Consider the following 27,278-nt stretch of genomic DNA (forward strand, 5'->3'; position numbering starts at 1 on the left):
GCCACTGTTCGAATAGCTACCATTTCATCATTCACCCCTTCAAAGGCTTGGGAAGTTGCGTTGGCTACGGATTCAACTAAGTTAGCCATTTCCCGTAACTGCCATTCAGTTGATGCTATTCCATAGGGTGGCACCATTACCATGAATATTCCATTTAGCCATGTCAAATCCCGTTTAAATCTATGGCTTCCATAGGCATCCCTTAAAGTCTTTATTGATCTGATAAAGGGTACCACATATCCTAAGTAACAGGACCCTGTCCAGTTGGCTGGTAACCATGGGTAGGCTTTATGGCCACAAATAAAGTAAGTGCAATTATAGGACGTCAGTCTCCTGGTCCTTTCGCGCCATCCATACTCGAGTGGTCTCACCTTCCCACCCTTCACCTGGGGCTTTGTTATGGACCATTGTCCAGCCAACGGTTGCTATCTTTATCTCATCAGTGGGATTAGTTGTGGCTTGCCATTTAGTCATTTGGGAACACTTGCTGCATCCCATTTCTGGTCCTTTAGTCTCATTACTCACTAGGCATATTATATCTTCATGATTTCCTATTCTGGGAGTAATACTTAGGAAGGGAGGCTGACGGTTATTATTATAATTGGGCTGGTACCATCCCTGGAAGGCTGTAAGTTTATACCCTGCTGACCTCCATTCTGTTTGCTCCTTCGTTTCTGACATCTTGGTTAGGTTTGTCCTATTTTGCACTATCAACCATTCTACCATTTCTGATTCGTTAAAGGGGACAGATCTCAGGGGAATACCCTCTTCAGAGTGGACAGGTACATGCGAACATATCCAACAACTCGACAAGTTTCTTTCTTGAACATACTTATGACTCAGTGCCATAAATACGTTTACTTGCAGTTCCCTTCGGTGGCGTGTCTGTACCCCTGGTATAATCAATAATGCAAAGTAAAACCCTGTCAAGCCCAGCACCATCAGTCCTCATAGTCCATATAGTTCCTTATTCAGTCTTCCTTTTTCTGTTCCTCTGGTTCCTTCTTCCCTTCCTCCTGGTCGGGTGCCCTTTTGCAATGGGACGCATGGATCCATGTTGGTCTTTCCTTTACCTTGATTGCAGTATTAGTCGCCAGCAAGACCTGGTATGGTCCTTCAAATCTTGGCTGTAGACTGCTTTTTCTTTTAAAGATTTTGATGTAAACGAATTCCCCAGGTTCCAGGTTATGACACTTCCCTTCCGCTGGCTTGACTTGAGCTTCCTTTACCTGTGAATGAAAGCTGGAAATACATTTGGTTAGTGCAATACAATAATTCAACATATTTTCCTCCATTTTGTGGATGTCCATTTGTTTTGCAGTAAATGGTGCTGTAAAAGGTAGTCATTGGGGACATCCCATAACTATCTCATGCGGTGACAGGCCTGTTGTTCTGTTGGTTGCAGATCGCATTACCATCAAAGCTAAGGGCAGCAGTTCTGTCCATTTCAGTTCAGTGTCATTGCATAATTTTGCCAGCTTATTTTTAAGCATTCCATTATATCTTTCAACAAGTCCAGCTGATAGAAACATAGAAACATAGAAAATAGGTGCAGGAGTAAGCCATTCGGCCCTTCTAGCCTGCACCGCCATTCAATGAGTTCATGGCTGAACATGCAACTTCAGTACCCCCTTCCTGCTTTCTCGCTGATTGTGGATGATAACTGCAATGAAAACGTTGATTAATCTGCAAAGCTTTACACATTTCTCTTATGACAGTTCCCGTGAAATGTGACCCGTTATCACTAGAAAGCTTAGCAGGGATTCCGAAGCGCAGTACGATTTCCTTTAACAAACATTTAGCAACAGTAGTGGCATCGGCCTTTTTACATGGAAAGGCTTCAATCCATCTAGAGAACACATCTACAATAACTAATACATACTTGAATCCCATACACATAGGTAATTCAATAAAATCCATTTGTAAATGTACAAAAGGCCCCATTGGATTTGGGTGGGAGGCAGATTCTACTTTTTCCGTCTTACCCGGATTCATTGTCTGACCGGTAACACAATTTTCAAAGATTTGTTTTGCAATTGCCGAAATACCTGGTGCATACCAAGTTGCCAAAATATAATCTGCCATCCCCCCTTTGCCTGCATGTGTGAATGTATGAACACATCGGGCAATCCATGGAAGTAAGGATTTGGGCGCTACCACGCGGCCGTCGTGGTGAACCCATATTCCTTCTGGATTTTTATAACATTGATCCTTTCTCCAGGTCACCACCTCCTCTGTACTGGCCTGTGTCTGAAAGGCCAGTGCATCATTAATAGTGGGTAGCGGGTCTGAGCAATTATTTTTCCTTAGTGAGAACAATGACACCTGCATCCCCCCTTTTGACAGAGCTGCTGACTTAGCTGCATTATCGGCTCTGGCATTCTCAAGTGCCACCTCATTCGACTGGCCTGTATGTGCTTGGCATTTGATAATGGCAAGTTTCAAGGGGCATTGAATGGCTCGCAGGAGATTTTCCACTTGTTCTGCATTTTTGATAGTGGTTCCTGAAGAAGTCAGGTACCCGCGAATCTTCCAAATTTGTCCATAGTCATGTGATACCCCAAAAGCATACCTGGAGTCAGTGTAGATATTAACTGTTTGTCCTTCAGCCAGAATACAGGCTCGAGTTAACGGAAACAATTCGGCTTTTTGGGCTGAAAAGGAGTCTGGAAGAGAGGCTGTTTCTATAACTTTAAACTGGGTTACAATTGCATAAGCTACTCTAGGTTGGCCCCTATCATTTCGTAGGGCTGATCCGTCAACATAGTACACTAGATCAGGGTTACACATTGGTACATCTGCAAGATTGATACGTGGTTTAGTCACTAATTCGGTTACCATTTCACATGAATGGGGTTCGCCGTCTTCTTCCGTGGGGAGTAGAGTGGCTGGATTTAAGGTAGTGCATCTTTTGATGATAAGGTTCGGATTTAATAACAATTCAACCTCATATTTAGTGGTTCTTGCGGAGGTTAGGTGTTGGGTGGCACATTTAGTAAGTAAAATCTCGACAGAGATGTATAGAATGGTCTGATGATTTAGAGTTATTGTCTGAGCCTGTTGCAGAGCATAATAAGCTGCTGCCAACGAAGGAAGACATCCTGGTCGTCCATGTGCCACTGGGTCTAGTTGGGTACTGAAATACGCTACGGGTCGCTGCCTGTCCCCATGTAACTGAGTCAAAACAGATTGTGCAAAACCCGACTTGTGATGAACAAATAAGTTGAATGGCTTAGTGTAATCTGGTAATCCCAAGGCTGGTGCTGAAGTGAGAGACTGTTTAAAATTCTGGAAAGCATTCATTCACAGCTCGTAGGTCTTGGACAAACCTTCATTTGTCACTATTGGGCTTCTGAACCGGAAGAATCGGTGTGTTTCACGGACTTCTCATTTATGCTTATAGTGATTCACAGATCACAGAATGTAAAGTACTTGTTTTATAATTTTATTAAAAGGCTTCCAAACCCAAGATTTTTCCTATACACCCAAAATGTTGATCAAGGAGATCACCTGAAATATCTCAAAATCCCAATTCAACTATTGTACTGCCACTCTTTATCTAAAACAACAAACCCTCTTACAGAGCTAGAAGCTTTCGCGTCAAGATTTTATACCAAGGACAATGGGAGCGTACTCCCCCAGCCTGCACCTCGAGAGACCCACAAAGGCTTTTTTAAAAAAAAAGGCATTACAAATTTCCTTCCCCGTTCTTTATCTCACTCCGAGACTACATTTATGTCTTTCAACCCAATGTAATCAATGATTGCGTGTCTTCTTTCGACAAGTAAGTGAGCGTGTCAAATAAATTCTCTTTTTTTTAACCGGGACCATGTCACAACAAACGTATCCTTTGTGCATTTCCTAGCTCCGTAACTTCTCATCCGAATAAATCCACACCTGCATTTCTAACTTAAAATGTCTTAAACTTCCCACATACAGGACAACACTATGGCCCAAGTTTCGGGCCGCGCCTAAAACGGCGCAGCCCGGACCTGGACGCCCGTTTTTCATGCCACAAAGTGCGCCTAAAAATAACTTACGTATTCTCCGCTCCCTGCAGGTCCTCTGGAGCTGGGCGCGGCACAGCACGAGCTGTAGGGGGCGGAGCCAGGTCCTTGCGCTGAAAACAGTGCTGGGACCTCTGCACATGCGCGCTACAGTAGGCGCGCATGTGCAGTAGCTCCAGGCGCCCAAAACTGTGGGAGGGGCCCGAAGCACGCAGCCCCTAGCCCTGGCCGAACGGCCTCACTGATGCTGCATGTATAAGGCTCCTCACACCCGACCGGACCCGACCCCCCCCCCCCCGCGACTCTCTCTCTTCCCCCCCCCACCCCGCGACTCCCCCCCCGGACCTCCGCGACTCTCCCCCCACCCCCCACCCCGGGACCTCTGCGATTCTTCCCCCCCCCCGGATCTCCGCGACCCCCCCCGAGACCCGACGCCACCTACCTGTAAATCCAGCCCGAAGTCTTGGGCCCGGCCGTTCAGCCTCCTTCCCTCCCTCCCTCCCTCCATCCTCTCTCCCTTCTCCCCCTCTCACCCCTCCTCTCCCTCCCCTCCTCCCCTCCCCCTCTTCCTCCTCCCCCCTCCTCTCCCCCCCTCCTCTCTCCCTCCCCCCCTCCTCTCCCCTCCGTCTCGCCCCTCCTCTCCCCCTCCTCTCCCCCTCCCCTCCCTCTCGCCCCTCTCCCCCCTCCTCCTCCTCCTCCTCCTCCCCCCCACCCCCTCCTCCTCCTCCTCCCCCCACCCCCCCTCCTCCTCCCCACCCCCTTCTCCCCCCCACTCCCCTCCTCCTCCCCCCACCCCCTCCCCCTCCCCCCACCCTGCTCCCCTCGCCCCCGCCCCCCTTCTCCCCCTCCCCCCCACTCCCCTTCCCACCCCCCTACTCCCCCTCCCCTCGCTGTCAGAAACACAGACACTGACAGACGGAGAGTGAGAGACACACACAGACAGACAGACAGAGAGATAGAGACACTGACAGAGGCACACTGGGTGGGCCGTCCCAGCACGCTGTTGGAGGACTCCCGGTGCTGCAGTCGGTAAGTAGAAAATGTTTTATTTATTGATTTTTTTTTTTAATTATTTTTTATTAATTGTTTTGATTGATTTATTGGTTGATTTATTGATGTATTTATCATTTATTATTGATGATGGCTCTTTATTTGTAAAACTGAAGCGTTTAATGTTTGTAAACTTCCCTTTAAACCCTAGCCCCCCCCCATTCCCTACGCCTAATTTGTAACCTATGCCTGATTTTCTAAAGTGTAGACAAGGTTTTTTCGAGCGTACAAAAATCTTCACTTACTCCATTCTACGTTAGTTTGGAGTAAGTTTTCACTGCCGAAACTTTGAAAACAGGCGTAAGTGGCCGGAAAAAAAAATTCTGTTCCAAAGTGAAACTGTTCTAACTGACGAGAACTGGAGCAAACTAAATGCCAAGAATTCAAATTTCTAAGATATTCCATTCTACACCAGTTGCTCCAAAAAATCAGGAGCAACTCAGGCCGAAACTGGGCCCCTATGAAGGGTTAAAATAAACTTCACTCTGTTTGAAAAAGTGGGTGGAGTTAAAACAGACAGGCAGTTGCACTACCTTTCCAAACAGGTTTCCAGACACATGAGAAAAAAACACAGAAGCACTCTCATTCAAAGACAGACATTCACAAAAGTCTCTCTCCATTCAATAAAGCTTTTTTTGTTGACCAGCTTTATTTTTTTTTAATCCATAAGTCACTATCAGGTTCTCTTTTTTTTTCATATTGATTTACTTCCTCTGTTAATTTTACATGAGCTTGAAGAATCGGAACCCAGGCCTTTTCTATTACTTTCCTTTTTTTTCTTTACCTCTTCTACCTGGATCTCTGTTTATAAGACACTCCTCTAGACATGTTCTCTCTAAATTAAATGAACCATCGGGTGGAAATGGCCTGTTTTCACCCTTAGTCCACTTTACCCATTTTTTTTTTGTGGTCAATTGAAGTCTGACCACAATTCTGGAGCATAAAATAGGCTGGCATGCCCTTTTGTGGTGTTTTAACTTGCTCTGGCACCCATTCTGGATGATTAAGATTTTCCACAGTTTCTGATCTCACAATCCTTTTGGCCAACCGAGTTCTCTACGCCCACTTCTCCTGGCCGTTACGTGGCCTGAAAAGGCTCTTAATTCAGGCTCAGTCTGGGTGTGTGAGAGATGTTGGCACGAACCAACTGTAGTTGATCAATCAGTTACTGTTTCTTTTCTTAATCAATCCTTGTTTTTCCGAATCACAATTTTCCCTAGTGACTCTTCCCGTTTCTCTAATTGCAAAGTCGCTCAAAGGTATTGAACACAATAGTATAACAAGGACAACTAGGACAAACAACATTCACGCGAGTATACAAATCATAACCTTAAACTCTATCTAAACAAATAATCAATTCTCAGTCTGTGTTGTACGCCACTACAGACCGAGTCCTTAACTTATCCTAATAAAACTTATAAAACTTATAAAACTTATGGTCCCATTAACTTAACTCTTATCACATAAGAACCTTCGATCGAATAGCGTTTTTTTTTCCTAATCTTATCACATAAGAACCTTCGATCGACTAGCGCTGTTTTTATCTTACCTACAGAAACCTTCCCCGGGCTGTTTCTAGATATTTCCAGAACCAGATCTCTTCTGCCTGCGAGCTGAGAAAGAAATGATCATAAAAAATAACTTTAGCTTTTAAATGTCGAGTCTCATAGATTGCAATACTTCTCCTGTGGACAACAGATTACATATGCGATTCAACAGTGAAGGAACCTCTTGTGAGCAAAAGGCTCACCTTGTTTTGGCCACTGAAGCCTTTCACTGGAGAGGCACTATGCCTGTATCCGTTTTACTCACAGGGCAGAGAGTATGCATCTCGCTGGAACCTCCAAAAAGTAACTGTCGAAATCTCGACTCCCGATAAACGACTCAGACACCGTCAGCTCCGGCAGAAGTTTCTTTAATTTACTTGCTAGCAAGGGAAAGGTCACACTCAGTCAATGGCTAAGTGAACACCTCCGCAATGGTACAATTTCACGAGATATTTATACAGTAAAACCCAAGTTATGGCCTCTCCCTGTGTATTGGCTCTGTCTCGCAGTCAGTGAATACAGATAAAGAGTTAATTACAACATCCTTGTCCTGACATGGTTTCCAGATATTTTCTTTTGTCAGGGTTATTAGTTGGCCAGCCGGCCATTACTCGATGAGAGTGTGGTAATGAGCTATTACCTGCCTTGCATTGTGTCAGGATGGTCCAGTTTCCTGGTCAGTTATCTTTTTGCATCAAATGGATGAGGTCTCTACAAGAGATAATGGCTGGTGGTTTGAGTACTTTGAAAAGGGTGGGGTGGAGTGGAACTGGTGTCATATAGACAATAGGAGAGCACCATGGGTGGTACTTGTCTTCAGCAGGACTTGTCTCCTAGCTGTCTGGTGGCTATCAGCCATTTCAAGCCAGGTTTAGCTGTTTATGCAAGCCGACTGCTTTATGCAGAAATTTCTGGAAGGACCAGGACTCCATTTTGTTATATATTGCAAAAGGCACAAAAATACCGTGTGGTATCAGCTTAGATAAAAATACATTTCCACAATACCCCGGATGTTGAGTTTCCAGCCTTGGTCACCCTGGAGCCATGTCTCCGTAATCCCAATTATATCATATTCGTTTATAGCTACCTTCGGAGTTAATTCGGCCACCGTATTTCACATGCCAGAGACCACTTTTGAAAGAAGTGAAGTCAGTTGCTAAGTATAGATACTTCTCAATAGTTTGTTATTTCTGTCAGATATCAATGAACAGTTTGCATATGATTGCAGTTGTTGTGTTTGATTCTCTTGACTTGACAGCTGCAGCTCTGCAGACGAACAATACAATAGTTTTCAAGCATTAATTAAGCTCCAAGTTTACTGTGTATGTTTGGGTGCAAGAATAGGGTGGCCATGTTTGATAGCCAGTATTCTTCAATTATAGCAATAATCTGATCATTCTTTAACATTGCAACTCTATCAAGTCATTTTGATGATACAAGTGCCTTCAATGTTCTTCATCTTTTTACAGTGATATTAATAAAATTAATGATGCCATCGCTGATCAAGTTGGGATTTTTATTCAACGTTTCACTACTTTTGTCAGTGGATTCCTCCTAGGATTTGTCAGTGGTTGGAAGCTCACACTGGTTATTATTGCTGTCAGTCCTCTGATTGGTTTTGGAGCTGCTCTCATGGCATTGGTGAGCAAACAATTGCGTACGCGAGGAGACATGATTTGTGCTATAGCTGTGTATTCATTGCATACTCAAGATTTCAGATATCAATTACTTGTCAGTAGTCAGCTAACCAATTTGTAGACTGAATAGACAGGCCTCATCGTGTCATTGATCCGGCAGCTTAATAATATGTCATGCTTTTCAGGCCGGAATTTTCTTTACCTTGGCAGATCTGGTGAGGCAGTGTCCCTGGCGGGTCTCAACCCTGCTGCTGGCTCCATTCCGCTGAAGAAAATTAACTTACCTTAATGGGGCCTATTAAGTCCGCCCAGTGCGTTACGTGGCCCAATGAGATGGAGCGCATCTGGTGACGTCATTCATGACGTGTTTTCAGCCGGGATCTTTAAAGAACCCATGGCCACATTAGATTTGAAGTTTCATCTAACATAGTGCTGTTGTGCACTACAGCATTGGAGTGCTGCAAACACTGACAATGACTGCACAGAGGCAGAGAGCTGCACCCAGGTTCTCCGATGACTCCCCATATGCTTATGGAGGGTGTCAGAGCACGCAGAGAGGTCCTCTTCCCCTCCGATGGGCGGAAGAGAGCTCCACAGGAGATCAAGACATTCTGGTTGCAGATTGCAGAGGAGGTCACCAGCAGGGATGTGGTCAGGAGGACCTAGGTGCAGTGCCGCAAATGTTTCAATTATTTCAATAGATCAACAACAACAACTTGTATTTATATAGCACCTTTAACGTAGTAAAATATTCCAAAGTGCATCACAGGAGTGTTATAAGACAAAACAATAAATTTGACACTGAGCCACATAAGAAGAAATTTCGACAGATGACCAAAAGCTTGGTCAAAAGAGGTAGGTTTTAAGGAGCATCTTAAAGGAAGAAAGAGAGGTAGAGAAGTGAGGAGCTTTAGGGAGGGAGTTCCAGAGCTTAGGGCCCAGACAGCTGACGGTACAGCCACCAATGGTTGAGCAGTTATAATCAGGGATGCTCAAGAGGGCAGAATTTGGGGAGTACAGACATCTCGGAGCGTTGTGAGGCTGAAGGAGATTACAGAGATAGGGAGAGGTGAGGCCATGAAGAGATTTGCAAACAAGGATGAGAATTTTGAAATTGAGGCGTTGCTTAACTGGGAGCCAATGTAGGTCAGCGAGCACAGGGGTGATGGGTGAGCGGGACTTGGTGCAAGTTAGGCCAAGTTTTGGATGACCTCTAGTTTACGTAGGGTAGAAAGTGGGAGGCCAGCTAGGATTGCGTTGGAATAGTCAAGTCTAGAGGTAACAAAGGCATGGATGAGGGTTTCAGCAGCAGATGAGCTGAGGTAGGGGCGGAGACGGGCAATATTATGGAGGTGGAAATAGACGGTTTTAGTTATGCCACGGATATGTGGCTGGAAGCTCATTTCAGGGTCAACTATAACACCTAGGTTGCGAACAGTCTGGTTCATCCTCAGACAGATGCTATGGAGAGGGATGGAGTCGGTGGCTAGGGAACACAGATTGTGGCGGGGACCAAAGACAATGGCTTCGGTCTTCCCAATATTTAATTGGAGAAAATTTCTGCTCTTCCAGTACTGGATGTCGGACGAGCAGTCTGACAATGTAGAGGGAGTTCGAGAGAAGTGGTGGTGAGGTAGAGTTGGGTGCCGTCAGCCTACATGTGGAACCTTATGCCATGTTTTCGGATGATGTCGCCAAGGGGCAGCATATAAATGAGAAATAGGAGAGGGCCAAGGATAGATCCTTGGGGGACATCAGAGGTAACGATGAGGGAGTGGGAAGAGAAGCCATTGCAGGTGATTTTCTGGCTACGATTCAATAAATAAAAATGGAACCAGGTGAGTGCAGTCCCACGCAGCTGGATGGTGGTGGAGAGGCGTTGGAGGAGGACGGAGTGGTCAACCGTGACAAAGGCTACAGGCAGGTCGAGAAGGACGAGGAGGGATAGTTTACCTTTGTCCCAGACACAAAGGATGTCATTTGTCATTTTGATGAGTGCCGTTTCAGTACTGTAGCAGGGGCGGAAACCAGATTGAAGGGATTCAAACATGGAGTTCCGGGAAAGATCAGGAAACAGTACAAAGCCACACTCAACCTCATCCTGCTGTGCCACTTAGCACATCCCCATCACTCTGCCTTCCCTACCCAACTCCTACACATCCTTACTCACACCAACATACCTTGCACCTCCACCCATCCCTCTCTATTTACATTATCATATCCCCATCTCATTAGCCACTCCTCACATTTACCCTCATCCTAGTGCAATCCTACAAACTAACAACACACAAGGGTAGCCACTTCGGTGTTTTAGCCAATGTTTGTGTAAAGTTTATGTTAATGTGGTGTCAATCATAAAATTCTTTATTTTCAACACTTTCCGGTCTTAGACAGATTTGTGTGCACCTTTGGAAGTGGCTTAGTGAGTTGCAATTAATGGTGAGACATAATGGTACCCTGCAATGGTGATGAGTGTGAAAGTAATGGCTTGGCCATTGTAGGGATGCTTCATGGCATTGCTGTGGGGTGGTGCCAACCTAGCACATCATGTGGCAACCATATGAATGTATAGCCTCAAATGAAGTAAATCTGGCCATGGTGAGGCCATCCCTGACCTCCCGGGAAGCAATGTGGTCGGAGGCTGATGCCTTGTGTCCTGTGCAGCATCAGGTGATTGTGGAGAGGTTAGTGTTATTGGTGCTGTTGGTGTGCCTGGTACTGCTGGTGTTGGGGCTCATTGTGGTCCGATTCTGAAGACCAAGGTGAGACATTATAAATGGCACCCATGTTGATGGAATAGATGGCAGGTGAAATACAGATGACAGATGCATTCTGTCACAGGTGAAAGAGTTCTTCCAATAAGGGAACACGGGATGGAAACTTTGCTGGAAACACTTGCAACCTGCAGAATCTGAGCTAGAAATGGATTGAGCAACAGCTTCTGCCTGAGGAAAGAAACATAGAAACATAGAAAATAGGTGCAGGTGTAGGCCATTCGGCCCTTTGAGCCTGCACCACCATTCAATAAGATCATGGCTGATCATTCACCTCAGTACCCCTTTCCTGCTTTCTCTCCATACCTCTTGATTCCCTTAGCCATAAGGGCCATGTCTAACTCCCTCTTGAATATATCCAATGAACTGGCATCAACAACTCTCTGTGGCAGGGAATTCCATAGGTTAACAACTCTCTGTGTGAAGAATTTTCTCCTCATCTCAGTCCTAAATGGCCTACCTCTTTATCCTAAGACTATATCCCCTGGTTCTGGACTTCCCCAACATCGGGAACATTCTTCCCGCATCTAAACTGTCCAGTCCTGTCAGAATCTTATACGCTTCTATGAGATCTCCTCTCATCCTTCTAAACTCCAGTGAATATAGGCCCAGTTGATCCAGTCTCTCCTCATATGACAGTCCAGCCATCCCTGGAATCAGTCTGGTGAACCTTCGCTGCACTCCCTCAATAGCAAGAACGCCCTTCGTCAGATTAGGAAAGTGATCATCTGTCAGGTGGGAGCTTTTACTGTACATTTCATGCTGTCAAATAATCAGCTGGAGCAATGGCCACTGAACTCCCACCTCAGATTGACAGACGTGGTTCCCGAGCAGCGGGAATCACGTGGTGACGCAGCGAAAAATAACAAGTAATGAAAAAAGGCTTTTCAGTGCCTGTAAACTACCCGATAATCATTTCAATTGGTCGCCCGCCACTGCCGGTTGGGTCAGCTCCACGATGACAGACGCGCCTGGGGGAACAGCCACTGGGTGTGAGAAGACAACAGGTTCCCAACCCTTTTTCAAAAATAACAACTTTCCCATCCCATCTGCCACCGATCATGCCCGCTACCACCCCGGAAAATTCCGGCCATAGAATTTACAGCACAGAAATAGGCCATTTGGTCCAACTGATCTGTGCCAGTGTTTATGCTGCACATGATGCTCCTCCCACCCTACTTTATCTAACCCCATCAGCAAATCCTTCTATTCCTTTCTTCCTAATACACCCTAGCTTCCGCTTAAATGCATCTATGAAATCGTTAAGTTCCATTGCTACTATATATTTCCATTTGAAACTTTCAAGTGCCTGCAATCTAAGGCCCTTTCCAGTGACCAGACATCATCACTGGCTGTTGGAACCTGGAGGATCAATGTTGGTACAATGGTAGCCAGCCAGGCTCCTCCTGCATACCACAGCCAAATACTAGAACAGGGCACCAAACCAGGGAAGATGCTCCTATACACCATAAGACAGCAAATTCAAAGCAGAACTGTTGCATCAATTAAGCAAACTGATTATAACCTCGTCTCATGTACCCCTGAGATCAACAGAGAAATTGCAAAAAAACCTACTTTGCTCAGCTTATTAGAGTACCACGTCATGCACGAAATATACACAATATCTATCCTAACTCTCACTATAACTAGCCAGCCAGGACACACATGATGAATTAAAGATACTCAGAAAATGATGGGTTAGATGGTCATACAAGATGGATGAAAAAGATTGTTTAATTGTATGTGGTATAGTTTAATCACCAATCAGACTTGATAATTTGTAGGTTTAAATTCAATTTGAAAGAGTTGCTAAAGGCTGAGGATTTCAGGAAGGAGATGGAAGGGATAGGGAAAGAGAAAAGCAGAGTAAATCTAGTGGAACTAGAGCAAGCCCTGTTAGTTCCTCAATATGATGCATTCAAAGAAAGGGTGAATGCATTGCCATGCACAGAGCTGCTACATGTTGTAACATGATGGTTAATTGGTTTTGATGCAAAAAATGAAACTGCTCGCGGCTTTAGCCACTGTTTGATTGGGACCTGTCTGTCAGAGGAGTAGTGTCAAAATATTGTTGCATATATTCCAATAGCTCATAGGCATTTTCCACCCGTCAAGATTTAGTTCGGACCTGAAATTTTAGGTCCATCATTGAAACACCTGTGAACTTTTTGACGTGGAACCAAGTCATCCTCGATTCAAGGGACTGCCTATGATGAGGTGAAATAACACAAAATATTTTAAAAGATCAACAATCTTGTTGAGATTATATTGTTAATGTTAATTTTAACATTAGTTTTGGCTTCTAGGATTTTATTATACTGCTACATAAATTCTTAATTTTCAAAGCATCAAAGTTGCCCTTCATAATTCATACGTAATACTGCAATATGTTGATTGCTGAATTTTGTGACATGTACCTATTACTCAGTGCATGGTATCAAAATTGCACTATTGTTGGTTGGTACTGAAAAGCTCCTCTTGCATACCACAGCCAAATACTAGAACAGGGGACCAAACCAGGGAAGATGCTCATATACACCATATGCCAGCAAATGCAAAGCAGAACTGTTGCATCAATTAAGCAAACTGATTATAACCTCATCTCATGTACCCCTGAGATCAACAGAGAATTTTCAAAAAAAACTACACTTTGCTCAGCTTATTAGGGTACCACGTCATGCAAGAAATATACACAATGTCTATCCTAACTCTCACAAGAAAGCATCCAGTTGCTCCATTCTCAGTCAGTGAGATCCAGTTGACAGTAAAAAGCTACTAGTCTGGGAAACTCTAGAGTCAATACCTAACTTGACAAATTTCAAATGATCCTATTCCCTTAATTCACTTACCTCCTCCTGACACCTTTTCACAAAATGCTCAAGACAAATGCCCTCTCAAACACCTTCAAGGCAACCACAATCATCTTAATACATAAAAAGACAAAGACCTCCACCCAAATGCACCTTTAATGCTAACTAGAAAACTTTGTTCAAAATCCTGACCTTCAGATCGGACACAGTTATCTTTTAGCTGCATCAGATCAAACCAAGACATCCAGAGAGCAGGCTATAAGCACTGATCACAAAATATCCCTGAGAACCAATCCGATCACCTCACTCCACAGCATCTTTCAAAACATCTGAGAACTTGGGCAACTCTCAGGTTTCAAGGTCAATGACTCTAAAACTGAGGACATGTCCCTCATGCAGTTGTCCATATGCACACACTGGAGACCTTTGCTTGGTTGGAGGCTGGCTTTAGATACCTGGGCATAAAAGTTACACTGAAAATTATCTTGATAATTAATGAAAAAGCTCCCCGAGCCTATTATATCATTTGATTAGATCATTGCTGATCTGTACCTCAACTCCATTTACCCGCCTTTGATCCATATCCCTTGATACCTTTACCAAATAAAAATCTGTCAATCTCAGTCTTGAAAATTGCAATTGAAACATAGAAACATAGAAACATAGAAACATAGATGCAGGAGTAGGCTATTCGGCCCTTCGAGCCTGCACCGCCATTCAATGAGTTCATGGCTGAACATGCAATTTCAGTACCCCATTCCTGCTTTCGCGCCATACCCCTTGATCCCCCTAGTAGCAAGGACTTCATCTAACTCCTTTTTGAATATATTTAGTGAATTGGCCTCAACAACTTTCTGTGGTAGAGAATTCCACAGGTTCACTACTCTCTGAGTGAAGAAGTTTCTCCTCATCTCGGTCCTAAATGGCTTACCCCTTATCCTTAGACTGTGACCCCTGGTTCTGGACTTCCCCAACATTGGGAACATTCTTCCTGCATCTAACCTGTCTAAACCCGTCAGAATTTTAAACGTTTCTATGAGATCCCCTCTCATTCTTCTGAACTCCAGTGAATACAAGCACAGTTGATCCAGTCTTGACGAGGCATCTACACCCTTTTGGAGGAGAGAATTCTATATTTCCATTATCCTGTATCTGAAAAAGTGTTTCCTGATTTCACTCCTGAATGACCTAGCTCTAATTATAAGGTTGTGCCCCTTGTTCTGGTTTTCCCCACAAGAGGAAATGGCTGTATCTACTTTTCAAATTCTGTTACCACTTTAAACACTTCAATTAAATCACCCCGTAATTTTCCAAACTCAAGGGAATACAACTCACATTTATGCAACTAGTCCTCATAATTTAACCCTTTTGGCCTGGTATAATTCTGGTTAATCTGCACTGTACCCCCTCCAAGGCCAATATCTTCTTAAACTCTGGTGCCCAGACTGAATGTAGTGCACCAAATGGGATTGACCAAGGCTTTGTTCAACTGAAGTATCACTTCCTCCCCTTTGTATTCCAGTCCCCTTGAGATAAAGGCCAACATTCTATTAGCCTATTTGAAATGTTTGTATCTGTCCATTAGGTTTTAGTGATTTGTGTACCTGAACACCCAAATCCTTTTGCTCATCTACAATTTCTAGTCTCTCGCCATTTAGAAAATATTTTGATTTGTCTTTCTTGGAACCATAGTGGAATCCTCATGCTTCCCAACATAGGGCTCTATAAGCCACAGTTTTGCCGACTCACTTAATCTGTCTATGTCCCTTTGTAACTTCCTGCTCCCATCTACAGAACTTACTGTTCCTCCTAATTTAATGTAATCTCAAACTCCCTTTCTCCTACCTCCCAACCAATTTTCAACCAGGTTACCTCCAATTTCATGCAGTCCCATTTTTGTTAATAACCTTATCAAATATCTTCTGGAAGTCCATATAGACAATACCCATAGACACACTTCCATCCACCTCCTCAAAACATTCAACTAGATTAGTCAGACATGACTTATTCACAAATCCGTGATCAGCTTATAATTGTTCAAAAGCTGAGTCACTCTATCAGTTCCTATGGAGTGGAGGGTAGCCAATGTAACCCCACTTTTTAAAAAAGGAGGGAGAGAGAAAACATGAAATTATAGACCGGTCAGCCTGACATCGGTAGTGGGTAAAATGATAGAATCAATGATTAAGGATGTCATAGCAGCGCATTTGGAAAGAGGTGACATGATAGGTCCAAGTCAGCATGGATTTGTGAAAGGGAAATCATGCTTGACAAATCTTCTGGAATTCTTTGAGGATGTTTCAAGTAGAGTGGACAAGGGAGATCCAGTTGATGTGGTGTATTTGGACTTTCAGAAGGCTTTCGACAAGGTCCCACACAAGAGATTAATGTGCAAAGTTAAAGCACATGGGATTGGGGGTAGTGTGCTGACGTGGATTAAGAACTGGTTGGCAGACAGGAAGCAACATGGATTCATGAAGGGGAAATCATGTTTAACTAATTTACTGGAATTCTTTGAGGATATAACAAGCATGGTGGATAGAGGTATACCGATGGATGTGGTGTATTTAGATTTTCAAAAGGCATTCGATAAGGTGCCACACAAAAGGTTACTGCAGAAGATAAAGGTACGCGGAGTCAAAGGAAATGTATTAGCATGAATAGAGAATTGGCTGGCTAACAGAAAGCAGGGAGTCAGGATAAATGGGTTCTTTTCATGTTGGAAATCGGTGGTTAGTGGTGTGCCACAGGGATCAGTGCTGGGACCACAACTGTTTACAATATACATAGATGACCTGGAAGAGGGGACAGAGTGTAGTGTAACAAAATTTGCAGATGACACAAAGATTAGTATGAAAGCGGGTTGTGTAGAGGACACAGAGAGGCTGCAAAGAGATTTAGATAGGTTAAGCGAATGGGCTATGGTTTGGCAGATGGAATACAATGTCGGAAAATGTGAGGTCATCCACCTTGCAAAAAAAAACAGTAAAAGGGAATATTATTTGAATGGGGAGAAATTACAACATGCTGTGGTGCAGAGGGACCTGGGGGTCATTGTGCATGAATCCCAAAAAGTTAGTTTGCAGGTGCAGCAGGTAATCAGGAAGGCGAATGGAATGTTGGCCTTCATTGCGAGAGGGATGGAGTACAAAAGCAGGGAGGTCCTGCTGCAACTGTACAGGGTATTGGTGAGGCCGCACCTGGAGTACTGCGTGCAGTTTTGGTCACCTTACTTAAGGAAGGATATACTAGCTTTGGATGGGGTACAGAGACGATTCACTAGGCTGATTCCGGAGATGAGGGGATTACCTTATGATGATAGATTGAGTAGACTGGGTCTTTACTCGTTGCAGTTCAGAAGGATGAGTGGTGATCTTATAGAAACATTTAAAATAATGAAAGGGATAGACAAGATAGAGGCAGAGAGGTTGTTTCCACTGGTGGGGGAGACTGGTACTTGGGGGCACAACCTCAAAATACGGGGGAGCCAATTTAAAACTGACTTGAGAAGGAATTTCTTCTCCCAGAGGGTTGTGAATCTGTGCAATTCTCTGCCCAGGGAAGCAGTTGAGGCTAGCTCATTGAATGTATTCAAATCACAGATAGATAGATTTTTAACCAACAAGGGAATTAAGGGTTATGGGGAGTAGGCGGGTAAATGGAGCTGAGTCCATGGCCAGATCAGCCATGATCTTGTTGAGTGGCGGAGCAGGCTCGAGGGGCTAGATGGCCTACTCCTGTTCCTAATTCTTACGTTCTTATGTTCTTATGTTCAAAGAGTAGGAGTAAATGGGTACTTTTCAGAATGGTCGGCAGTGACTAGTGGGGTACCGCAAGGTTCTGTGCTGGGGCCCCAGCTGTTTACATTGTACATTAATGATTTAGACGAGGGGATTACATGTAGTATCTCCAAATTTGCGGATGACACTAAGCTGGGTGGCAGTGTGAGCTGCGAGGAGGATGCTATGAGGCTGCAGAGTGACTTGGATAGGTTAGATGAGTGGGCAAATGCATGGCAGATGAAGTATAATGTGGATAAATGTGAGGTTATCCACTTTGGTGGTAAAAACAGAGAGACAGACTATTATCTGAATGGTGACAGATTAGGAAAAGGGGAGGAGCAACGAGACTTGGGTGTCATGGTACATCAGTCATTGAAGGTTGGCATGCAGGTACAACAGGCGGTTAAGAAAGCAAATGGCATGTTGGCCTTCATAGCGAGGGGGTTTGAGTACAGGGGCAGGGAGGTGTTACTACAGTTGTACAGGGCCTTGGTGAGGCCACACCTGGAGTATTGTGTACAGTTTTGGTCTCCTAACTTGAGGAAGGACATTCTTGCTATTGAGGGAGTGCAGCGAAGGTTCACCAGACTGATTCCCGGGATGGTGGGACTGACATATCAAGAAAGACTGGATCAGCTGGGCTTGTATTCACTGGAGTTCAGAAGAATGAGAGGGGATCTCATAAAAACGCTTAAAATTCTGACGGGACTGGACAGGTTAGATGCAGGAAGAATGTTCCCAATGTTGGGGAAGTCCAGAACCAGGGATCACAGTCTAAGGATAAGGGGTAAGCCATTTAGGACTGAGATGAGGAGAAACTTCTTCACCCAGAGAGTGGTGAACCTGTGGAATTCTCTACCACAGAAAGTTGTTGAGGCCAATTCACTAAATATATTCAAAAAGGAGTAAGATGTAGTCCTTACTACTAGGGGGATCAAGGGGTATGGTGAGAAAGCAGGAATGGGGTACTGAAGTTGCATGTTCAGCCATGAACTCATTGAATGGCGGTGCAGGCTCGAAGGGCTGAATAGCCTACTCTTGCACCTATTTTCTATGTTTCTATGTATCTCTGATAATAGGTGCTGATAACTACCCTGCAACTGACATTTACAGTTGCAAATGGAATTTGATGAAAATTATTGAAAATGCTAATGGAATTGCTAAAGAGTCCTATGTAGGGCCCAAACATTTTTAGTTTCCATTATATTTTCTGCAGCTACTTAAAAATAGTACCAAATTAGCAAAATCCCTTTTGCTAAAGCTGTAGCTGAAATTTTTGCAGTTCTGTAATTTTGTCAGTAAGAAATAATGTAAAATATGAAAATACTGTCATACATAAATATATTTAAATAAGGCTTCAACAGGGACTAAGAATTTGGGTTCATTTCATATCAAACTTATACAGCACTATAGCCTAATTTGATATTATTTAAGTGCAGTGTCCATTTATAGTGCAATGGCTCAGTGGGTAGCACGCTCACCTCTCAGTCAGACTCCAGAGATGAGGGTGCTACCCACTCCAGAGACTTGAGCACCAAAAATCTAGGCTGGAAAGTTATGAGCAGTGTCCTGCTCACTGATGAGGTCAGTGGGGTTGGTGATGTACTGCTCAGCCCTGCTGAGGGAGTGCTGCAATATCGGAGGTGCCATCTTTCGGATGAGACATTAAAACCGAGGCCCCGTCTGCTCTCTCAGGTGGACATAAAAGATTCTATGGCAATATTTCGAATGAGAGCAGGGGAGTTATCCCCGGTGTTTTGGCCAATATTTATCGCTCAATCAACATAACAAAAGAAAATTGATGATCTGGCAATTAACACATTGCTGTTTGTGGGAGCTTTCTGAGCAAAAATTGGCTGCCGTGTTTCCTACATTACATTAGTGACTACATTTTAAAAAGTACTTCATCGGCTGTAAAGTGCTTTGGGATGTCCGGTGGTCATGAATGGTGCTATATAAATGCAAGTCTTTCTTTCATGTCTTTCTATAACTATTGAATATTAAAATTAACCTGCATACAGTTGCATGATCCATTTATAAGGCTCAATAGAGAAAACAATTGGTACACTGGAATAATATTCACTATAATTTGTTACAGTCTGTCTCAAAATTGACTGGTCTTGGACTAAAGGCTTATGCTAAAGCTGGTGCTGTAGCAGATGAAGTGCTTTCGTCCATAAGAACAGTGGCTGCATTCAGTGGTGAAAAAAAAGAGGTGGAAAGGTTAGTTACCATGATAAGGTTGCCCTTTTAAATATTGCTTCAGTTATTAATAAACAAGAAAACAATGGTAAGATACAGACAGTGAAATCTCTATTAAAGATTACAAATCCTAAGTAATCACCGATAGTCCCAATAATAGATAAAGATGTAGACTTATAAAACATAAGAGAGCGTCAGGGATGAGTAACTGCCCCATGGTCCACAATTTATTTCAACATTCTTGTTGTGGATGTTAGGAAATAAAAAAACAATGTTCTGTAACATAAAATAATTTGCCAGTGAAAGAATCATTCATTCATTGACTGAGTGCATCCAAAACTGTGCTATTTAAAAAATAATCACCACTTTCCTACATCACTGGCACCACACAGACCTTTTTATATATTGAACAAAAGAATGATTTAAAGCTCTGATAGAACAAATCATTGTTTGCATGTTCTCTGCAGAATATTTATCATTTCTAAATTTATTACACAGATATGACAAAAACTTGGTGTTCGCTCAACGCTGGGGTGTTAGAAAAGGCATGATAGTAGGATTTTTCACAGGCTACGTGTGGATGATAATCTTCCTCTGTTATGCTTTAGCATTCTGGTATGGGTCTCAACTCGTTATAGAGCAGAATGAATATACACCCGGAGGTCTTTTGCAGGTATGTTTATAGTTACATTTCCAATTATTAACTGGCATTTAATAAAGTCATAATGAATACAAAAGAAAATTTTAGATCAGAATAATAGACAAATAGGGACTCCAGGGACTTGAGCACATAAATCTAGGCTGACACTCCATGGCAATGCTGAACGAGCGCTACACTGTCGGAAGTGCGTCTTTGGGATGAAATGTTAAACCGAGGCCCCGTCTGTTCTCACAATTGGACGTAAAAGATCGCATGGCACTATTTTTCGAAGAAGAGCAGGGGAGTTATCCCCTGGTGTCCTGGCCAAAATTTATCCTTCAATCAATATAACAAAAAAACAGATGATCTAGTTGTCATGTACGTACTTTTTGGATCACTAGCCACTAGATGGCGTCACTGTTGGAGGCCATTGGGCTGCACGCACGTGTGTGCAGCCCAAGTATAAAAGGGCCAACCATTTTGTATAATAAGCAATTTGGGACTTAATAAAGCAGAGCCAGGTTAATACCCCTTGGAGTTAAACAGTACTCAGGCGAACAGTTATTGCATACACAACATTTGGCGACGAGGCAACAAGAACCTCTGCATGCAAAAATGAGCACAATTGGATTGTTGGAGCGATTCGTGGAAGGAGAAGATTGGGCAGACTTTGTGAGCCTTTTGAGCCAGTTCTTCGTGGCCAACAATATGGAGGAGGTCAGCGACGCAGATCGGCACCGAACAGTGTTCCTCACGGTTTGCGGTGCAAAAATTTATGGTCTGATAAAGAATCTACTCCTGCCTCTGAGTCCAACAGAGAAGACGTCTGAAGAATTGTGTACACTGGTACAGGACTACCTTAAGCCAGATGAAGGCATCATCATCTCGAGATGCAGATTTTACACACATGGGGCCAGAATGTGGCGGAATTTGTTGCCGACCTGAGACGTCTAGAGGGACCGTGTAAGTTCGGGCTGTATTGGCAGACATGCTGCGGGACTTCTTTGTAATCGGCATCAACCACGAGGTGGTCCTGCGTAAACTACTGGCATTGGAGATGTTGGACTTGAACAGGGCCATCACAATCGCTCAGTCATGCATGACGACGGATAGAAATCTAAAGCAGATATCAATGAAAAATCGAAAATCGGCAAGTACTGTAAATATGATTGATTCGGCATTCAGCAGAGCGGCACATGGCAGGGCTTACCCGACTGCGTACGTGAAACCTGTGGCTGCCCAAAGTCCGCCAGTGGGAATGCATCTGATTTCTCTGTGTTGGCATTGTGGGGGAAATCACCGGCACTAGCAGTGCCGATTTAAGCAATATAGTTGCAAAGGCTGTCTGAGAGTAGGGCATCTCCAGCGCAAGTGTCCGCAGATGAGCAAGCGTGCTGCAACACACCACATGGAGGATGATATTAGACTAGTGCAGATCGGGATACGCAATCCAAGATACCAGAGGAGGAAGTATATGGACTGTACTCGTTCCTAACTAAGGGCAAGCCGATAATGATCAACGTGAAATTTAATGGGGTGGTGGTATCGATGGAACTGGACATGGGGGCGAGTCAATTGATAATGAGCCAGAGGGCATTCAACAAGCTGTGAGGCCCAGGCTGAGTCCAGTCAAGGCAAAGTTGCGCACATATACCAAAGAACTCATAACGGCGATTGGCAGTGCCACAATTAAAGTGTAGTATGACGGTGCGGTTCATGAGTCACAGCTATGGAATGTCCTAGGCAATGGCCCAACACTGCTCGGCAGAAACTGGCTTGAAAAAAATCAGATGTGATTGGAACGACATCAAAGTGTTGTCGTCAGAGAGAGATACACGTGCCCAAGTACTGAGCAAGTTCCCCTCGCTGTTCAAACCAGGCATCAGCAACTTCACGGGAGCCAAGGTGCAGATCCACATGGATTCGGATGCAAGACCCGTCCATCATAAAGCTCGAGCAGTTCCGTATATGATGAGGTAGAAGGTCAAAATCGAACTGAACCGACTCCAGCGTGAAGGGATCATATCACCGGTTGAATTTAATGAATGGGCCAGCCCCATTGTTCCTTTGCTGAAAAGTGATGGCACAGTCAGAATCTGTGGAGACTACAAGGCTACGATCAACAGGGTTTCAAAACAGGATCAGTACCCGCTACCGAAGGTTGATGACTTGTTTGCAATGCTAGCCGGGGGAAGTTGTTCACCAAACTGGACTTGACGTTGGCCTACATAACACAGGAGCTGATTGAGACGTCGAAGAGACTTGCGTGCATTAACACAGGTGCCCTTTTGGAATTTGCTTGGCTGCAGCAATATTTCAGAGGAACATGGAGAGTCTACTGAAGTCTGTTCCTAGAACCGTTGTGTTCCAAGATGACATCCTGATCACAGGTCATGACTCCGCGGAACATCTGAACAATCTGGAAGAGGTTCTACAGCGTCTGGACAAAGTGGGACTCAGACTGAAATGCTCGAAGTGCGTCTTCATGGCACCAAAGGTCGAATTCCTGGGGAGGAAAATTGCTGCTTACGGCATCAGGTCCACGGACGCGAAAACCAAGGCCATCAAGAATGCACCCAAGCCGTAGAATGTGATGGAACTGCATTCATTCCTGGGTCTACTCAACTACTTCGGTAACTTCCTACCTAAATTGAGCACCTTATTAGAACCACTGCACATGCTGCTAAGAAAAGGCGACAACCAGGTGTGGGGTGTGTCTCAAGACAGAGCTTTTGAGAAAGCCACTAATCTGCTTTGCTCTAACAAGCTGCTGGTACATTGTGACCCATGTTAATATTTAGTATTGGTCTGTGATGCTTCGTCATATGGAATTGGTTGCATATTCCAACAAACTAATGAGTCGGGTAAACTTCAACCAGTCGCGTATGCTTCAAAAAGTTTGTCTAAAGCAGAAAGAGCCAACAGCATGGTAGGGAAAGAAGCACTAACCTGTGTGTATGGAGTTAAAAAGATGCATCAGTACCTGTTTGGTCTTCGGTTTGAACTGGAGACAGATCACAAGCCGCTCATTTCACTAATCTCTGAAAACAAAGGTATCAATACCAATGTTTCATCCCGCATCCAGAGGTGGGCGCTGACATTGTCTGCTTATGATTATGTCATTCGCCATAAACCTGGTACCAAAAATTGTGCCGATGCTTTAAGCCATCTGCCGTTACCCACACCGGAGTTGGAAATGCCACAACCGATGGACCTATTGTTGGTTATGGATGCTTTTGAGAGTGAAGGAACCCCTGTCATGGCTCGACACGTTAAGACCTGGACCAGCCAGCACCCGATTTTATTGGTGAAGAGTTGCATCCCCAAAGTTGATTGGTCTACCATACCCAAGAAAATGTGTGAGGAGACCAAACCTTACATGATCTGTCTATTCAGTTGGATTGTATACTGTGGGGCAATCGTGTTGTTATGCCCAAGAAAGGGAGAGAGAAATTTGTACGTGAGGTACATAGCACACATCCCAGCATTGTAATGGTGAAAGCCATCGCCAGGTCTCATGTATGGTGGCCGGGAATTGACCACGAGCTGGAATCATGTGTGCATCAGTGCAACACTTGCATGCAGCTTAGCAAAGCACCAGCGGAATCGCCGCTGAGTCTGTGGTTGTGGCCGTCCAAACCATGGTCCAGAATCCACATAGACTTTGCAGGTCCCTTCCTGGGGAAGATGTTTTTAGTTGTGGTGGATACATATTCAAAGTGGATAGAGTGTATAATCATGTCATCCAGCACAATCACAGCTACCATTGAGAATCTCAGTGTCATGTTCGTGACACATGGTCTGCCTGACATCGTTGTTAGCGACAACGGATCATGCTTCACCAGTTAGGAGTTTCAAGAGTTCATAAAACTCAATGGTATCAAACTTATAAGATCAGCACCGTTCAAACCTGCATCCAATGGGCAAGCAGAACGTGTTGTCCAAATCATAAAGCAGAGTATGAAGCGAGTAACCCAAGGGTCACTGCAGACCCACCTGTCATGCATACTGCTGAGTTACAGGACAAGACCACACACGCTTACCGGGATCTCGCCTGCTGAACTAATGATGAAGAGAGGGCTTAAGACCAAGCTATCTCTTGTATAATCACGCAGCTATGTCACACGATATTTCTGTAAATGATCCTGTATATGTTCTGAATTATGGTCAGGGTCCCAAGTAGATCGCTGGTACTGTCATGGCCAAGGAGGGCAACAGAGTATTCATTGTCAAGCTCAAAATGGGTAAACATGCAGGAAACATATGGATCAGACAAAATTGTGGCACACAGACGAACTGGAACAGTCAGAAACAATCGACGACCTACCCCCAGTCATCAGAGAACTCAGTGGTCATCAGTGAATCGGGACTTTCAATCACTGACATGTTCAATGAAAATTGACTTTCAATCCCTGACATGGCCATTGCCACTCCCACCAGGTCAGCCACCCAGCCACCAATCACAACAGTCTCTGAACATTCACCCAAGGCTGGAGTTGAACTGAGACGGTCAACCCAGGAGCGTAAAACACCGGACCGTCTCAATTTGTAAAAGACTGTGTTAATATCTCAAAGGGGGTTATTGTCATGTACGTACTTTTGGGATCACTAGCCACTAGATGGCATCACTGTTGGAGACCATTGGGCTGCACGCACATGTGTGCAGCCCAAGTATAAAAGGACCAGCCATTTTGTGTAATAAGCACTTTGGGCCTTAATACAGCAGAGCCAAGGTCATACCTCTTGGAGTTAAACAGTACTCAGTCTACCAGTTATTGCATACACAACACTGGTCATTATCACATTGCTGTTTGTGGGAGCTTGCTTGTGCACAAATTGGCTGCCATGTTTCCTGCATTACAATAGTAACTACATTTCAAAAGTACTTAATTGGCTGTAAAGCACTTTGAGACATCCAATGATCGTGAAAGGTGCTATATAAATCCAAGTCTTTCTTTTTTTTTTAATTGTAATTGGCTCCACAAATGTCTTTGATTCAAAGACCATTATGTGGGTGACTCCAAATTTGGGTTGCGATCTGTCACTCTCAGTCTCCCTGGAAGTGTGCCGGCAAATTCAAAGTGTCCAGAGTGCCTGCCTGAAAGAGGCATTAGGTGCCTGAATAACACCGGTTATAGGACCCCGCTCAAAACTCAACATCAACTGAGCGGAGCGTGCACTGCGTGTGGCACGCTCAGTTTTTACGGTCTACAGTGGCTTAACTAGCATTCTTTCATGGGAGCGCTGGAGGCTGCCTCCAAGAAGGTGAATAACCATTTTATTCTGTGGTGCAACAAGTGTGCTCCTCTTGGCTCCAAGTGCTTCACCATCCTCTGATTCGCTTCCCCCCCCCCCCATGACTTAGCTGAGGCCGAGACGCCATCGGAGCTGACCGAATTATCTAATGTCCCGACTTAAGGCCCGATTGGCATCTGCAGCTTGCCGGTTTTATGGAGATAAAGCCTGAGGCCCAGTTTGCAACGCGCCTCGGTCCAGCGTGTTCTGGTGTGTGTTGCATTTCATGCTGGATTCTGGCTCTACATGAGTTTTTGCTCCAGAGAATTTGCGTTCGTGCAGTCTTCAGCATTTGAAAGATTTTTGAAAATAATTTTTCAGCATCAGTTATTTATAGTAATTCATTTCCCTATTTCATAAATGTTCATTTATCATGATTAGATTTAAAGTGAGCTTTAAATATTTTATTTTATTTTAGGTATTCCTGGGGGTACTAATAGCTGCTATGAATCTGGGTCAGGCTTCACCTTGTTTGGAAGCCTTTGCCTCCGGCCGTGGTGCTGCCTCAAAAATATTTGAAACGATAGACCGAGTGAGTTGAAATATTATTATTCAAGTCACACTACTTAATTCTGAATAAAATGGTGTAAACTCAGCAAACTAGTGTAATAAATTAGACTCTTCTTACTCACCTTAGGAACCTGAGATTGACTGCATGTCACAAGAAGGATACAAGCTGAATAAAGTGAAAGGTGACATTGAATTCCACAATGTGATCTTCAATTATCCCTCCAGGCCAGAAGTCAAGGTACTTAAGTGTTCACTGAAATGCATTTTTATTTATTGAAAGAGTTTACAAAAAACATTTGCAGGTGACATATGCACTGCAGTCATAATGAAATATTTCCTAAATCTAAAGGTTCAAAGTAATTAACAAATATGATATTACGTGATTAACTATAAACATTCTTATAGCACGTTGGCCCCTAATTTTCTTGCTATCTTCAGCATTTACGCTATTGTTACTCCATTATTGCACTAAAAAAAAAATCGAGGAAACTAATGTTTAGCACATTACGCCGCTTGTGCCCTATTAACGCATTAAAAGCGAGTTTCATATGAAAATGACAGACAGGTAAATCCCACTGGTCCATCTAGCCAGTCCCATATAGTCACAATACAAACACTCTCCACCCTCCCCGAGCCATTTCATTTCCTGGGAGAGGCGAACAAACAGCTAAAATACGTGGACAATTGGCAAGAGAATCTGGGATATTTCCTCTCCGGCCTCTTTAGACAATCAAACTAGTCCAGGATATCACATAGACCCTGATTTATATTATAGGATACCTACCTCTTGTACAAAGTGTCCTCTGCTCTAGCCAGAAAGAGATCCAGCTCTTTATTAAAGAAATACAGTGAATCAGCGGTCGCTGTTCCACAAGTCCGCTATTCTCTGAGTAAAGAAACGCCTAACATCAAATCTAGTTCTCCCCTTGCATAACTTGTAAATGTGATACCTGGTCCTCCCTAACCTATTCAGCTTAAATAATAATATTCATCCCTAATGATTCCTTTGAGCATCTTATCTGTT

General features: G+C 43.9%; 1 protein-coding gene across 1 annotated transcript in view; it reads left to right on the forward strand.

Moving 5' to 3' along the window:
- The window catches only part of LOC139254081 (bile salt export pump-like), a 111,831-nt gene that overhangs the window by 34,639 nt on the left and 49,914 nt on the right, over positions 1 to 27,278 (forward strand). Inside the window, exons 8-12 of the mRNA XM_070873630.1 lie at positions 8,074 to 8,245; positions 19,706 to 19,830; positions 20,308 to 20,482; positions 26,163 to 26,276; positions 26,382 to 26,492. Of these exons, the coding sequence (XP_070729731.1) occupies positions 8,074 to 8,245; positions 19,706 to 19,830; positions 20,308 to 20,482; positions 26,163 to 26,276; positions 26,382 to 26,492 (697 nt within the window). The remainder of the gene's footprint in view (positions 1 to 8,073; positions 8,246 to 19,705; positions 19,831 to 20,307; positions 20,483 to 26,162; positions 26,277 to 26,381; positions 26,493 to 27,278) is intronic.

This window comes from Pristiophorus japonicus, chromosome 3 (assembly GCF_044704955.1).
Source record: "Pristiophorus japonicus isolate sPriJap1 chromosome 3, sPriJap1.hap1, whole genome shotgun sequence".
NCBI classification, from domain to species: Eukaryota; Metazoa; Chordata; class Chondrichthyes; family Pristiophoridae; genus Pristiophorus; species Pristiophorus japonicus.